At 55.0% G+C, this 15,468-nt stretch overlaps 1 protein-coding gene and 2 long non-coding RNA genes across 3 annotated transcripts in view; 2 read left to right on the top strand and 1 right to left on the bottom strand.

The window, feature by feature from the left end:
• Positions 1-15,468, bottom strand: part of LOC145529708 (uncharacterized) — a 221,810-nt gene that overhangs the window by 204,333 nt on the left and 2,009 nt on the right. The window contains exons 2-3 of the long non-coding RNA XR_014071297.1: positions 9,669-9,780; positions 2,027-2,138 (exon numbers count right to left, since the gene is read on the bottom strand). This is a non-coding gene — a long non-coding RNA (uncharacterized LOC145529708). The remainder of the gene's footprint in view (positions 1-2,026; positions 2,139-9,668; positions 9,781-15,468) is intronic.
• On the top strand, positions 5,814-7,628 carry LOC145529602 (uncharacterized). The gene is made up of 3 exons (XM_081550191.1): positions 5,814-6,013; positions 6,413-6,725; positions 6,976-7,628. The coding sequence occupies exons 1-3, from the start codon at positions 5,879-5,881 to the stop codon at positions 7,602-7,604; spliced, it is 1,077 nt and encodes a 358-aa protein (XP_081406317.1). The 5' UTR covers positions 5,814-5,878; the 3' UTR covers positions 7,605-7,628.
• Positions 13,484-15,266, top strand: LOC145529724 (uncharacterized). Its single transcript, XR_014071314.1, has 2 exons — positions 13,484-14,366; positions 14,617-15,266. It is a non-coding gene; the product is annotated as an uncharacterized LOC145529724 (long non-coding RNA).

The raw sequence follows: 15,468 nt of genomic DNA, 5'->3' as shown, positions 1-15,468 counted from the left end.
GTGTAACTCTGGTGATACGGTGTTACCATCACCACTCTGTAGTTTCAGACCCGTTCGATCTTTATGCCCCACCCGCCAACAAAGCCTGGGTTCAAGGCAAGCAGGCCCTGTTCATCCCTCCCCCCGATCCTGACCACAATTTCATCTTTTCTTTCTGCATTCCTTCCTATATTCTTGGTGTCCCCAATCAATGACTCTCAGTGAGATGACTGAAGGAGTTTTTTTCGGACTCTCCACCTACTGTAAGACTCCATTGGAGAGTTCTCATTTTTATGTCATTTGAACTAGCCTTTGATAGCTGAAAGGACGGTGTACGTCCTTTCAAGATATCATGTGCCAAACGAAGCCCTTTTGGCAAATGCCATCATTATCTCCAGGCAGGCATTGCTGTTTGAAGGGTGACATCTCAGCCAGAAGGCAGAGGCTGAGCTCCTCTTGTTGCACCAGCTCCCAAAAGAAGCCAAGAAAGGGAGCTGGAACAACAAACCACCCCAACGCCCAGGAAAGCGTTCTTCACGACAGAAGGCTAGCAAATGACCCAACAACCTTGTGGCCCAGAACCCCTCTAGAAAAATCACTGTTCCATACAAAAGAGAAACACATGGGAAGTTCCAAGGAGAGGCAATGCCCATGGCCAGTGTACTTTAGAGACGGCCTGACCGCTCCGGGGAAGACACGCACCGACGGAACCCCTTGGGAAACAGCAGTGAGAGTCCTCACCGTCGTAAGGGTTTCCTCTGGGGACAACCTGCCCTGGGCACCACATGAGGGAGCAGACCGGCTTCTCTTCCTCTGCCCCCACACCACTCACTCATGAAGGCAGCTCAGGTGTTCTCATGCCCTGCCTGCCTGCCTGCCTGCCTGGCTCATCCGTGAGCTGTGACCACCTCCAGGGCAGGACTCCACCTTCTCCTCTCTGTGTACCGTGAATCTGCACACAGTGGGCTTTCAGAACCTTAGGAGACTTGAGCCATTCCCACTCGAGCCAGAACCCTCCCCAGGAAGGAAAACAGCTGTGGAGTCATTTTGGCCCCAGCACTGGTTCCCAAACCCTGGCGGCTCCTACAGCCTCTACGGTGTGAAGAGGGAGGTCCCTTTTGACAGAGCTTTCCGGCTGTCAGATCGAAGCTGTTGTTTCACTGTCAGCTGTGTCTCTGCCGTTGCAGCCAGGTGGGCCACGCTGCTCCAAAGGAGCTCACAAGCTGAGTTGCAAGGGAGGTATTGAGAGGACAGGGATGGCTACAACGTGCTGCAAACTGAGTGAGGGTCCCCACAATCCTCAGCAAAGGTCTGTGGTGTGCAAGTGGGGAGTAGAGGGCCCCCAAGTTCCAAAGGAAGGGAGGTACTCGGGAGATAAAGCCCTTGGCTGCTGTGGTAGCAGCTGCAGATGGCAGCTCGTCCACAGTGCACTTCGAATGAGGTCATATGAGCGGGACTCTGGAAATGGTTCCGAAATCCAGAGAAAGGGGTCAGGGTATGTGGGAATCCGGCGGGGGTGGGGGGTGGATGAAGGAAGGTGTCCTTCCTCTCTCCAGTGCAATTTGGTTTGGTGAGTCTCAAAGCTACCAGATGGCACTTCCCAAGTCAGGCCCCCGCAGGAATCAGGGTGGGCTGCGTGCCTCGGCCCCTGCCACAGGGACAAGCCACACCAGTGGCCTCCCTGAGCTCAAATGGCCGGATCTGGGGGTTCCGTCTGGGTGCACACCTCCTTGCTGTGGCCAAGTTCCCCCCTTCTCTGAGCACCAGCTTCATCATCCTCTCGAATGAGGACATCGATTGCTACCTTGGCACGTTACTCTCTTCATCCTGTGAAGACTCATTAGGCTTATCCTACAATTACTAGCTGGCCCGAAGAGATATCTCCTGAATCCAGATTAAGCTGGAGTCTCCCAGGCTCATCTGGCATGTCTTCCCTGAAGTCTGCCAAAACCCACACCCTTGCATTTCCAGGGACTCCCCTTAGCCGGCTGGGCAGAAAACCCAGCATGGTTCAAACAAGCTGACAGACAAGCGGGAGAGGACTCACGGGCAGACGGCCTCCGTCAGGTCTCGGGTGGAGCTCTGGGACCACAGCAGCAACGGGCCATCCCAGCCCCTGGGCTCAGCAGCGCCCTCATTCTCAGGCCGGCGGCTCTGCCCTGAGGGGAGCAGGAAGGTCACCAACTGCCGCAGGCGGACCTCAAGCCCCTCCCACTGCTGGAGCCTGACCTCCCCCGGCCCCACCCCTTCCCCTACCCCAGCAGGACGAGAGCTCGTCTTCCCCTGGCTTCCAACGTGAGGCCCGGCCCTGGGCCCCGATTGGGCACTGCCCCAGTCCGGAGCCAATCACAGTGGCCAGGGAGGTGGAACGCACCGATTGGCCAGGGCCAGGTCATGTGACCATGCTCCCCAGGAAACTCAAATATTACCAAGATTCCCTAACAAACCAATGAACAAAATTATCCAGTAAAGGCAAACCGTACTTTTTAATGAGGCCGATGTCACAGAAAAAAAAAAAAAAATGCTTCACAATGAACTGCTCAAGGAAGCTACTAAATAAACTTTCAGAAAAGTTAAGTAGTTTTTTTTTTTTTTAATAGGGTGACGGAGAGCTATACCTTTCCCATCTATGTGAATTTAGGTTTAAACTAGATTTCCCTTGGCTATTATATACGACAAAAAAACCCCACATCACCCCCTTTCACTCCCCCCACCCCCCAAAAGTGTTTTAGTCTATTGAGTTTTTGTGTCCTCAGTTGTGTCTGATTCACGGCAACTCACGAACTCTACACAGCCAGGCTCTTCCGTCCATGGAATTCAGGGCAATTTTTTTCTGTCACAGTAAATGCCCACCCTGGGTGATCCAAAGGCAAGGGCTCAGAGGCTCCTGAGAGTCTAACTCCTTTCAGCCGAGCACAGAGCTGGCTCCTCACTGGGATGCCTGTGGCCTGGGGCTCCCAGAGGGGAGAGCAGCACTCGCCCCACCGTGTGGTCACTGCTGGAAGTGCAGGCTGCTCCTCACTCCCCCTTGACAGTGTCCCTGAGGGCAGAACAGTGGGAATCTACTCAAGGTGGAAATGCAAACTCCCATGCAACCAAACTTCCCACAAGGTCTCCAAAACCACTCAGGAACAGGGAATTGGAAACTGCAGGGCATGACATGAATGGAGATGGAGACTTGACACCTTACACCGAGTTCACTTCCAGTTATCCCTAGACAAAGTTTCCATGAAAACTTGTCACAAATCTAGAAGAACAATGAGCAGAAACCGGACACGTGCTTTGAGTCTTCACACACAAAACTAAAAGGCAGTCCACAAAACAACCCAGAGAATACAGTGGACTTTGCAAAATCAAAGATATCTACTGTGGGAAAGACCTCATTACAAAAGCAAAAGACAGGTCATACATCGCGAGACGAATGAGTGGAAACACAAAGCTTCTCAAGGATGTGTCTCCAAACAGACAAAGAACACCAACACAACAAGCCTGTGAAAACTAGGGAAAGGTCTGAAGGGACACCAGACTGAGGAAGACACACACAGAGTATCCCGGATGATGTCCAGCACGGAGGGCCTGAAGAAACAACAGTCTAGTTGCACTCCCTCAGGCCTGTGTGACCCTGGATGAGGCCTCTGTTTCCCGGTGGCTCTGAGAGATGGACAGGGAGGAAGGGGAAGAGAAATCACTTGCATTTCTAATACTCACAGCAAAGTCTTCCAATGAGAAGGGAATTATCACCCCCACTGACAATGCCATTCACTGAAGTGATACCCACGAGTCCATCTAACCCAGAAGGGAAGGAAGGACCTGTTCTCACAAAACGGCGAGAGATGGAAGAAGGAAGATCAAGCCCACACCAATCACTGGAAAGAGAAGCTGTGCTCAGGGCTTGAAAGAATTCCTATTGGGAAAATGATGTCACAGCCCCACAAGGCAATCCACAGCTTGGATGCTATTCCTCCCAAAATGCCAATGCATTGTCGCACCGAACAAAGAATTGCAAAAGGGGTTACGGAAACAGAAAAGAGCCTAAATTGTCAATACAATCCGACGAAAAAGCCCCGATACGGACATCCAAGGTTGTGTGAAAGGAAATTAGACGACCAAACTAGGATCCTCAGGAGCGTATCGGAGAAGGCGATGGCGACCCACGCCAGTACTCTTGCCTGGAAAATGCCCTGGACGGAGGAGCCTGGTAGGCTGCAGGCCATGGGGTCGCGCAGAGTCAGACACGACTGAAGTGACTTAGCCGCAGCGGCAGCAGCAGGACAGTATGCTATTGGGAATACAACAACACACACAGATCCAGATCGATGGAATAAAGTTGAGGGTCCAGAAACAAACCCCGGCATCCATGGTCAACTCATCTCTGACACAGAAGGGGAGAATATCCAAATGGGAACAAGAAAGCCTCTTCAATAAATGGCCATGGGAAAACCAGACAGCTACATCTGAAGAACGCTATTGGTTTTGATCTCACACCACCTCAATATCGGGGAAAAACCTCACCCTAAAGACTGATGTCATGAGATAGCTAGAAAGAAGCGTAGGTCAAAGGCTCCTTAACATCAGAGTCTCCTTGCCATTTGCTGGGCGGAGGTAGAAATGCGTCTCTTCAAGTAAGGGAAAGAGGGAAACGAAGTACACCAATGGGTTTCCATCCAATGGAACCTCTTCACAACAGAGAAGCTAAGCATTCACAGATGCAAAAGATAGGAAACGGAACATGAGAGACTCCTTGCAAGTGGTGTATCTGAGAAGGGGTTCATATGGAAAGAGACGAAGAATGCACAGCACTCAGATTCCAAGAAACACCACCACCACCCTTGACCCTTCCCCCATGACCAACTCCGACCTAAAGCCTTTCTCTCCCTCTAACCCATCCCTAAAACATAACCCTCATCTAATCATATACATGTGCATTCCTAGCATCCATCCATCCACACACGAGAGAGAAAGAGGAAGACACAGACTGAATCGAGAAAGGAAAAGAGAGGGACACAGCCAGAGAGAGACACGGAACCAAAGAGAGGAAAGGAGTCGATGGTCCAGACTTTTCATCAATCTGTCTCGAAGGTAGAAGCAATGACAGCGCCCATCCACCCCAGAAGGGGGAAAAGGACGGAAGGTTTGGAGAGGAAAAGACAAGAACGCAGGGAGCCATTAGAAGCTCAGCCACCCGCAGAAGCCGAGCTGGGACACTTGAACAGAATCTCAATGGAAACAGAGGACCAGAAAGTTGGCTACTCTTTTCTATAAGAGAGGGAGACCTTCGAGTCTTCCTTTCGGGCCTCCAACTTGGATGTGGGGTCTCAAAACAGTCAGGAGGGGCAGTGCCTTTTCCTGGGTACCACGGCGCATCCAGGCCTCGTTCTGCCCCATTCTGTGCTGTGTCAGCCCTGGATGGAGTCTTTCTTTCTGAAGTCTCAGCGCACAAGCTCCACGTGATATCGGCCCCAGGTGGAGAGGCATGGAGCTGCTCGTAGGCCGACAGACCTAGGAAACAGATGGGAGAATGACCCCCACTCTGCAGATGGAGAGACTGGGGAAACCCTGAGGGGCATATGCTTGTCCAGGGCCACACCACTTATGAGAAGAAGGAGCCTGGTCTGAGAGCAGCGGGGTCCTCGGAGCTCAGGCCCTGGCTGCACCCAGGCCTCCCCAGGGCTGTGGGCTGGGCTGTGTGGCTGTCAATGTGCCTGCACATGGCCTAAGGGGGGTGGTCGAGCAGTCAGAAACCCAGAGATTCCCTTGGGAAGTTTTGGGGAAGGGACCTCAGCACGAACCCCAGGAAATGATGTCACCTGCCGGCAACAGAACCCAACAGAACCCGCAACCCGGGTATCCAGGCCTCCAGAGCGGAGAGGAGCCCCCAGCCAGATCTCTTGCTGCCAGGATGTTCTGCTGTTTGCCCCTGCCCAGAGGCCGGGGCCTCAGGAGAGCTCACAGGCAGTGTGCGTGGGCACCCTGTCGACGTTGGCTCAGGGCACCCCCGAGAGGCCTCTGGCCCTCTGCCCGGAGAAACAGAAAGGTAACACGGGGAGCCCCAGGCCGGGCCAGGCCACCTCTCCCATGCCACCCGGAAACACCGGGTCCTTTGCCTGTGTGTGTGGATGCGGGTTTCTCGGGGTGTGTCTCCCTCAAGGAAGCCCAGGCGGATGTGGGGTCAGAAGCCTGCGGACAAGTTGTGTCCACACCCCAGGGGAGATCAGGCTGGCTGGGATGGGAACAGTGCGGGCAGGGCCGGCCGCCCAGGCTGACCTCACACCCTCAGATGGGTCTCTTTCCTCCCGGGTGGGGATCTGAGCAGACACACGTCTCTGACCCTTCTGGGAAGAGAAGTTCGAGCAGGCAGAAGCAGCGGCTCCACTGGCCAGGCCCAGCTCGGAAAACTCCCAGCACGGCTGGCTGACGGTCACTGTCGTTGCAGAGCTTCCCACGTGATGAGGCCGAGGACGGGGACACCCCGTCCACCTCCCGGAGGGAGGGGTCGGAGCACCAACCCCCCGCCCGTGAGGCCCAGTGCAGGCTCCAGGTGAGCGTGCCCACGGAGGCATCAGCCCCACCGGGGGCGAAGCGGAGGCGGGGAAGGCCTGCTGCCGAGACACCGCCCAGGATACACCCGGCGGCCCAGTCTGAGGCTGCCACGGAGCTCAGCACACCCGGCTCCGACCCAGAGTCCCGAGAACCCCGGCCTCTGAGGCAGCAGGAGGACCTGGAGCCCAGCACGCCAGAGCACAGAGGTAAGGACGCTGGGGCTGGTGCACGGGAGTGTGTGGGGAGGGGGTGCTGAGCTACACAGGGACGAGTCCCCGAAAGATGCTGCTGGGCCTGCAGCAAGCGCTGGCCTCACACCCCCACCCCCATCTTGCACACTTCAGTCCCAAAAGACATCCAACCCTGGGTATTCTTTCGGAATCTCTTGGAAGCTTTCTGTCCCGGGATACGCACATGCCAAGGCTGGTCTGTGGGCAAACTTTGCTTCTCCCCCAGCTCTAGCACTGGCCTCCAACTGGAACCAGGCTCCACTTCCCAGACCTGTGCCTACAGAGGTGGTGGCTCCAGGTGCAGGACCCAGGGATCCACCGAGGGCAGATGGAGAACCGAGCCTTGCCCTCGCAGAGACACCAGGCCAGCTGGGTACTGGCCAGCACACCGGGCAGATCGGATTTCCGTGCCTGCAGGACCCCCAGCCCCAGGCACTGATGTCCCACCCCCTCAGCCAGAACCTCCACCTCCACGTGCACCTGTACCTGCTCGGGCTTTGGCAGGAGAACCCGAGGCAGAGGAGGAGTCACCGCCTCGGCAGGGAGAGCCTGCCCTGGCTCCCGCGCAACACCCAGACGCCGACGATGACTCACCCGCCCCTGCAGGAAGAACGAGCCCCCGCTCTGGACAGAGACCCAGAGCCCTTGCCGGAAACACCATGTCCAGGGGAGCGGTCGGCTCTGCAGCCTCCATCCCTGTCTGCTCACCGTGGACGCCGGCAACTCGGTCTGCCCCCAGGGGACATGGAGTTCCTTTCCCCTGAGCTGCTTTGCATTTGGTTTGTTTCCACCTTTCTGGTGATGTTTTACTTTTTGTATGGTTTCGTCTATTTTTGTTGGTTAAGTTGGGATTAGTAAACTTTTTCATCATTGTTGCAATTTGGGACACTGTTGTGTAACTCTGGTGATACGGTGTTACCATCACCACTCTGTAGTTTCAGACCCGTTCGATCTTTATGCCCCACCCGCCAACAAAGCCTGGGTTCAAGGCAAGCAGGCCCTGTTCATCCCTCCCCCCGATCCTGACCACAATTTCATCTTTTCTTTCTGCATTCCTTCCTATATTCTTGGTGTCCCCAATCAATGACTCTCAGTGAGATGACTGAAGGAGTTTTTTTCGGACTCTCCACCTACTGTAAGACTCCATTGGAGAGTTCTCATTTTTATGTCATTTGAACTAGCCTTTGATAGCTGAAAGGACGGTGTACGTCCTTTCAAGATATCATGTGCCAAACGAAGCCCTTTTGGCAAATGCCATCATTATCTCCAGGCAGGCATTGCTGTTTGAAGGGTGACATCTCAGCCAGAAGGCAGAGGCTGAGCTCCTCTTGTTGCACCAGCTCCCAAAAGAAGCCAAGAAAGGGAGCTGGAACAACAAACCACCCCAACGCCCAGGAAAGCGTTCTTCACGACAGAAGGCTAGCAAATGACCCAACAACCTTGTGGCCCAGAACCCCTCTAGAAAAATCACTGTTCCATACAAAAGAGAAACACATGGGAAGTTCCAAGGAGAGGCAATGCCCATGGCCAGTGTACTTTAGAGACGGCCTGACCGCTCCGGGGAAGACACGCACCGACGGAACCCCTTGGGAAACAGCAGTGAGAGTCCTCACCGTCGTAAGGGTTTCCTCTGGGGACAACCTGCCCTGGGCACCACATGAGGGAGCAGACCGGCTTCTCTTCCTCTGCCCCCACACCACTCACTCATGAAGGCAGCTCAGGTGTTCTCATGCCCTGCCTGCCTGCCTGCCTGCCTGGCTCATCCGTGAGCTGTGACCACCTCCAGGGCAGGACTCCACCTTCTCCTCTCTGTGTACCGTGAATCTGCACACAGTGGGCTTTCAGAACCTTAGGAGACTTGAGCCATTCCCACTCGAGCCAGAACCCTCCCCAGGAAGGAAAACAGCTGTGGAGTCATTTTGGCCCCAGCACTGGTTCCCAAACCCTGGCGGCTCCTACAGCCTCTACGGTGTGAAGAGGGAGGTCCCTTTTGACAGAGCTTTCCGGCTGTCAGATCGAAGCTGTTGTTTCACTGTCAGCTGTGTCTCTGCCGTTGCAGCCAGGTGGGCCACGCTGCTCCAAAGGAGCTCACAAGCTGAGTTGCAAGGGAGGTATTGAGAGGACAGGGATGGCTACAACGTGCTGCAAACTGAGTGAGGGTCCCCACAATCCTCAGCAAAGGTCTGTGGTGTGCAAGTGGGGAGTAGAGGGCCCCCAAGTTCCAAAGGAAGGGAGGTACTCGGGAGATAAAGCCCTTGGCTGCTGTGGTAGCAGCTGCAGATGGCAGCTCGTCCACAGTGCACTTCGAATGAGGTCATATGAGCGGGACTCTGGAAATGGTTCCGAAATCCAGAGAAAGGGGTCAGGGTATGTGGGAATCCGGCGGGGGTGGGGGGTGGATGAAGGAAGGTGTCCTTCCTCTCTCCAGTGCAATTTGGTTTGGTGAGTCTCAAAGCTACCAGATGGCACTTCCCAAGTCAGGCCCCCGCAGGAATCAGGGTGGGCTGCGTGCCTCGGCCCCTGCCACAGGGACAAGCCACACCAGTGGCCTCCCTGAGCTCAAATGGCCGGATCTGGGGGTTCCGTCTGGGTGCACACCTCCTTGCTGTGGCCAAGTTCCCCCCTTCTCTGAGCACCAGCTTCATCATCCTCTCGAATGAGGACATCGATTGCTACCTTGGCACGTTACTCTCTTCATCCTGTGAAGACTCATTAGGCTTATCCTACAATTACTAGCTGGCCCGAAGAGATATCTCCTGAATCCAGATTAAGCTGGAGTCTCCCAGGCTCATCTGGCATGTCTTCCCTGAAGTCTGCCAAAACCCACACCCTTGCATTTCCAGGGACTCCCCTTAGCCGGCTGGGCAGAAAACCCAGCATGGTTCAAACAAGCTGACAGACAAGCGGGAGAGGACTCACGGGCAGACGGCCTCCGTCAGGTCTCGGGTGGAGCTCTGGGACCACAGCAGCAACGGGCCATCCCAGCCCCTGGGCTCAGCAGCGCCCTCATTCTCAGGCCGGCGGCTCTGCCCTGAGGGGAGCAGGAAGGTCACCAACTGCCGCAGGCGGACCTCAAGCCCCTCCCACTGCTGGAGCCTGACCTCCCCCGGCCCCACCCCTTCCCCTACCCCAGCAGGACGAGAGCTCGTCTTCCCCTGGCTTCCAACGTGAGGCCCGGCCCTGGGCCCCGATTGGGCACTGCCCCAGTCCGGAGCCAATCACAGTGGCCAGGGAGGTGGAACGCACCGATTGGCCAGGGCCAGGTCATGTGACCATGCTCCCCAGGAAACTCAAATATTACCAAGATTCCCTAACAAACCAATGAACAAAATTATCCAGTAAAGGCAAACCGTACTTTTTAATGAGGCCGATGTCACAGAAAAAAAAAAAAAAAGCTTCACAATGAACTGCTCAAGGAAGCTACTAAATAAACTTTCAGAAAAGTTAAGTAGTTTTTTTTTTTTTTAATAGGGTGACGGAGAGCTATACCTTTCCCATCTATGTGAATTTAGGTTTAAACTAGATTTCCCTTGGCTATTATATACGACAAAAAAACCCCACATCACCCCCTTTCACTCCCCCCACCCCCCAAAAGTGTTTTAGTCTATTGAGTTTTTGTGTCCTCAGTTGTGTCTGATTCACGGCAACTCACGAACTCTACACAGCCAGGCTCTTCCGTCCATGGAATTCAGGGCAATTTTTTTCTGTCACAGTAAATGCCCACCCTGGGTGATCCAAAGGCAAGGGCTCAGAGGCTCCTGAGAGTCTAACTCCTTTCAGCCGAGCACAGAGCTGGCTCCTCACTGGGATGCCTGTGGCCTGGGGCTCCCAGAGGGGAGAGCAGCACTCGCCCCACCGTGTGGTCACTGCTGGAAGTGCAGGCTGCTCCTCACTCCCCCTTGACAGTGTCCCTGAGGGCAGAACAGTGGGAATCTACTCAAGGTGGAAATGCAAACTCCCATGCAACCAAACTTCCCACAAGGTCTCCAAAACCACTCAGGAACAGGGAATTGGAAACTGCAGGGCATGACATGAATGGAGATGGAGACTTGACACCTTACACCGAGTTCACTTCCAGTTATCCCTAGACAAAGTTTCCATGAAAACTTGTCACAAATCTAGAAGAACAATGAGCAGAAACCGGACACGTGCTTTGAGTCTTCACACACAAAACTAAAAGGCAGTCCACAAAACAACCCAGAGAATACAGTGGACTTTGCAAAATCAAAGATATCTACTGTGGGAAAGACCTCATTACAAAAGCAAAAGACAGGTCATACATCGCGAGACGAATGAGTGGAAACACAAAGCTTCTCAAGGATGTGTCTCCAAACAGACAAAGAACACCAACACAACAAGCCTGTGAAAACTAGGGAAAGGTCTGAAGGGACACCAGACTGAGGAAGACACACACAGAGTATCCCGGATGATGTCCAGCACGGAGGGCCTGAAGAAACAACAGTCTAGTTGCACTCCCTCAGGCCTGTGTGACCCTGGATGAGGCCTCTGTTTCCCGGTGGCTCTGAGAGATGGACAGGGAGGAAGGGGAAGAGAAATCACTTGCATTTCTAATACTCACAGCAAAGTCTTCCAATGAGAAGGGAATTATCACCCCCACTGACAATGCCATGCACTGAAGTGATACCCACGAGTCCATCTAACCCAGAAGGGAAGGAAGGACCTGTTCTCACAAAACGGCGAGAGATGGAAGAAGGAAGATCAAGCCCACACCAATCACTGGAAAGAGAAGCTGTGCTCAGGGCTTGAAAGAATTCCTATTGGGAAAATGATGTCACAGCCCCACAAGGCAATCCACAGCTTGGATGCTATTCCTCCCAAAATGCCAATGCATTGTCGCACCGAACAAAGAACTGCAAAAGGGGTTACGGAAACAGAAAAGAGCCTAAATTGTCAATACAATCCGACGAAAAAGCCCCGATACGGACATCCAAGGTTGTGTGAAAGGAAATTAGACGACCAAACTAGGATCCTCAGGAGCGTATCGGAGAAGGCGATGGCGACCCACGCCAGTACTCTTGCCTGGAAAATGCCCTGGACGGAGGAGCCTGGTAGGCTGCAGGCCATGGGGTCGCGCAGAGTCAGACACGACTGAAGTGACTTAGCCGCAGCGGCAGCAGCAGGACAGTATGCTATTGGGAATACAACAACACACACAGATCCAGATCGATGGAATAAAGTTGAGGGTCCAGAAACAAACCCCGGCATCCATGGTCAACTCATCTCTGACACAGAAGGGGAGAATATCCAAATGGGAACAAGAAAGCCTCTTCAATAAATGGCCATGGGAAAACCAGACAGCTACATCTGAAGAACGCTATTGGTTTTGATCTCACACCACCTCAATATCGGGGAAAAACCTCACCCTAAAGACTGATGTCATGAGATAGCTAGAAAGAAGCGTAGGTCAAAGGCTCCTTAACATCAGAGTCTCCTTGCCATTTGCTGGGCGGAGGTAGAAATGCGTCTCTTCAAGTAAGGGAAAGAGGGAAACGAAGTACACCAATGGGTTTCCATCCAATGGAACCTCTTCACAACAGAGAAGCTAAGCATTCACAGATGCAAAAGATAGGAAACGGAACATGAGAGACTCCTTGCAAGTGGTGTATCTGAGAAGGGGTTCATATGGAAAGAGACGAAGAATGCACAGCACTCAGATTCCAAGAAACACCACCACCACCCTTGACCCTTCCCCCATGACCAACTCCGACCTAAAGCCTTTCTCTCCCTCTAACCCATCCCTAAAACATAACCCTCATCTAATCATATACATGTGCATTCCTAGCATCCATCCATCCACACACGAGAGAGAAAGAGGAAGACACAGACTGAATCGAGAAAGGAAAAGAGAGGGACACAGCCAGAGAGAGACACGGAACCAAAGAGAGGAAAGGAGTCGATGGTCCAGACTTTTCATCAATCTGTCTCGAAGGTAGAAGCAATGACAGCGCCCATCCACCCCAGAAGGGGGAAAAGGACGGAAGGTTTGGAGAGGAAAAGACAAGAACGCAGGGAGCCATTAGAAGCTCAGCCACCCGCAGAAGCCGAGCTGGGACACTTGAACAGAATCTCAATGGAAACAGAGGACCAGAAAGTTGGCTACTCTTTTCTATAAGAGAGGGAGACCTTCGAGTCTTCCTTTCGGGCCTCCAACTTGGATGTGGGGTCTCAAAACAGTCAGGAGGGGCAGTGCCTTTTCCTGGGTACCACGGCGCATCCAGGCCTCGTTCTGCCCCATTCTGTGCTGTGTCAGCCCTGGATGGAGTCTTTCTTTCTGAAGTCTCAGCGCACAAGCTCCACGTGATATCGGCCCCAGGTGGAGAGGCATGGAGCTGCTCGTAGGCCGACAGACCTAGGAAACAGATGGGAGAATGACCCCCACTCTGCAGATGGAGAGACTGGGGAAACCCTGAGGGGCATATGCTTGTCCAGGGCCACACCACTTATGAGAAGAAGGAGCCTGGTCTGAGAGCAGCGGGGTCCTCGGAGCTCAGGCCCTGGCTGCACCCAGGCCTCCCCAGGGCTGTGGGCTGGGCTGTGTGGCTGTCAATGTGCCTGCACATGGCCTAAGGGGGGTGGTCGAGCAGTCAGAAACCCAGAGATTCCCTTGGGAAGTTTTGGGGAAGGGACCTCAGCACGAACCCCAGGAAATGATGTCACCTGCCGGCAACAGAACCCAACAGAACCCGCAACCCGGGTATCCAGGCCTCCAGAGCGGAGAGGAGCCCCCAGCCAGATCTCTTGCTGCCAGGATGTTCTGCTGTTTGCCCCTGCCCAGAGGCCGGGGCCTCAGGAGAGCTCACAGGCAGTGTGCGTGGGCACCCTGTCGACGTTGGCTCAGGGCACCCCCGAGAGGCCTCTGGCCCTCTGCCCGGAGAAACAGAAAGGTAACACGGGGAGCCCCAGGCCGGGCCAGGCCACCTCTCCCATGCCACCCGGAAACACCGGGTCCTTTGCCTGTGTGTGTGGATGCGGGTTTCTCGGGGTGTGTCTCCCTCAAGGAAGTCCAGGCGGATGTGGGGTCAGAAGCCTGCGGACAAGTTGTGTCCACACCCCAGGGGAGATCAGGCTGGCTGGGATGGGAACAGTGCGGGCAGGGCCGGCCGCCCAGGCTGACCTCACACCCTCAGGTGGGTCTCTTTCCTCCCGGGTGGGGATCTGAGCAGACACACGTCTCTGACCCTTCTGGGAAGAGAAGTTCGAGCAGGCAGAAGCAGCGGCTCCACTGGCCAGGCCCAGCTCGGAAAACTCCCAGCACGGCTGGCTGACGGTCACTGTCGTTGCAGAGCTTCCCACGTGATGAGGCCGAGGACGGGGACACCCCGTCCACCTCCCGGAGGGAGGGGTCGGAGCACCAACCCCCCGCCCGTGAGGCCCAGTGCAGGCTCCAGGTGAGCGTGCCCACGGAGGCATCAGCCCCACCGGGGGCGAAGCGGAGGCGGGGAAGGCCTGCTGCCGAGACACCGCCCAGGATACACCCGGCGGCCCAGTCTGAGGCTGCCACGGAGCTCAGCACACCCGGCTCCGACCCAGAGTCCCGAGAACCCCGGCCTCTGAGGCAGCAGGAGGACCTGGAGCCCAGCACGCCAGAGCACAGAGGTAAGGACGCTGGGGCTGGTGCACGGGAGTGTGTGGGGAGGGGGTGCTGAGCTACACAGGGACGAGTCCCCGAAAGATGCTGCTGGGCCTGCAGCAAGCGCTGGCCTCACACCCCCACCCCCATCTTGCACACTTCAGTCCCAAAAGACATCCAACCCTGGGTATTCTTTCGGAATCTCTTGGAAGCTTTCTGTCCCGGGATACGCACATGCCAAGGCTGGTCTGTGGGCAAACTTTGCTTCTCCCCCAGCTCTAGCACTGGCCTCCAACTGGAACCAGGCTCCACTTCCCAGACCTGTGCCTACAGAGGTGGTGGCTCCAGGTGCAGGACCCAGGGATCCACCGAGGGCAGATGGAGAACCGAGCCTTGCCCTCGCAGAGACACCAGGCCAGCTGGGTACTGGCCAGCACACCGGGCAGATCGGATTTCCGTGCCTGCAGGACCCCCAGCCCCAGGCACTGATGTCCCACCCCCTCAGCCAGAACCTCCACCTCCACGTGCACCTGTACCTGCTCGGGCTTTGGCAGGAGAACCCGAGGCAGAGGAGGAGTCACCGCCTCGGCAGGGAGAGCCTGCCCTGGCTCCCGCGCAACACCCAGACGCCGACGATGACTCACCCGCCCCTGCAGGAAGAACGAGCCCCCGCTCTGGACAGAGACCCAGAGCCCTTGCCGGAAACACCATGTCCAGGGGAGCGGTCGGCTCTGCAGCCTCCATCCCTGTCTGCTCACCGTGGACGCCGGCAACTTGGTCTGCCCCCAGGGGACATGGAGTTCCTTTCCCCTGAGCTGCTTTGCATTTGGTTTGTTTCCACCTTTCTGGTGATGTTTTACTTTTTGTATGGTTTCGTCTATTTTTGTTGGTTAAGTTGGGATTAGTAAACTTTTTCATCATTGTTGCAATTTGGGACACTGTTGTGTAACTCTGGTGATACGGTGTTACCATCACCACTCTGTAGTTTCAGACCCGTTCGATCTTTATGCCCCACCCGCCAACAAAGCCTGGGTTCAAGGCAAGCAGGCCCTGTTCATCCCTCCCCCCGATCCTGACCACAATTTCATCTTTTCTTTCTGCATTCCTTCCTATATTCTTGGTGTCCCC

This window comes from Giraffa tippelskirchi, chromosome 12 (assembly GCF_054371585.1).
Source record: "Giraffa tippelskirchi isolate mGirTip1 chromosome 12, T2T-mGirTip1v1.2.pri, whole genome shotgun sequence".
Lineage (NCBI taxonomy): Eukaryota > Metazoa > Chordata > Mammalia > Artiodactyla > Giraffidae > Giraffa > Giraffa tippelskirchi.
This window is presented reverse-complemented; position numbering and strand designations above follow the sequence as displayed.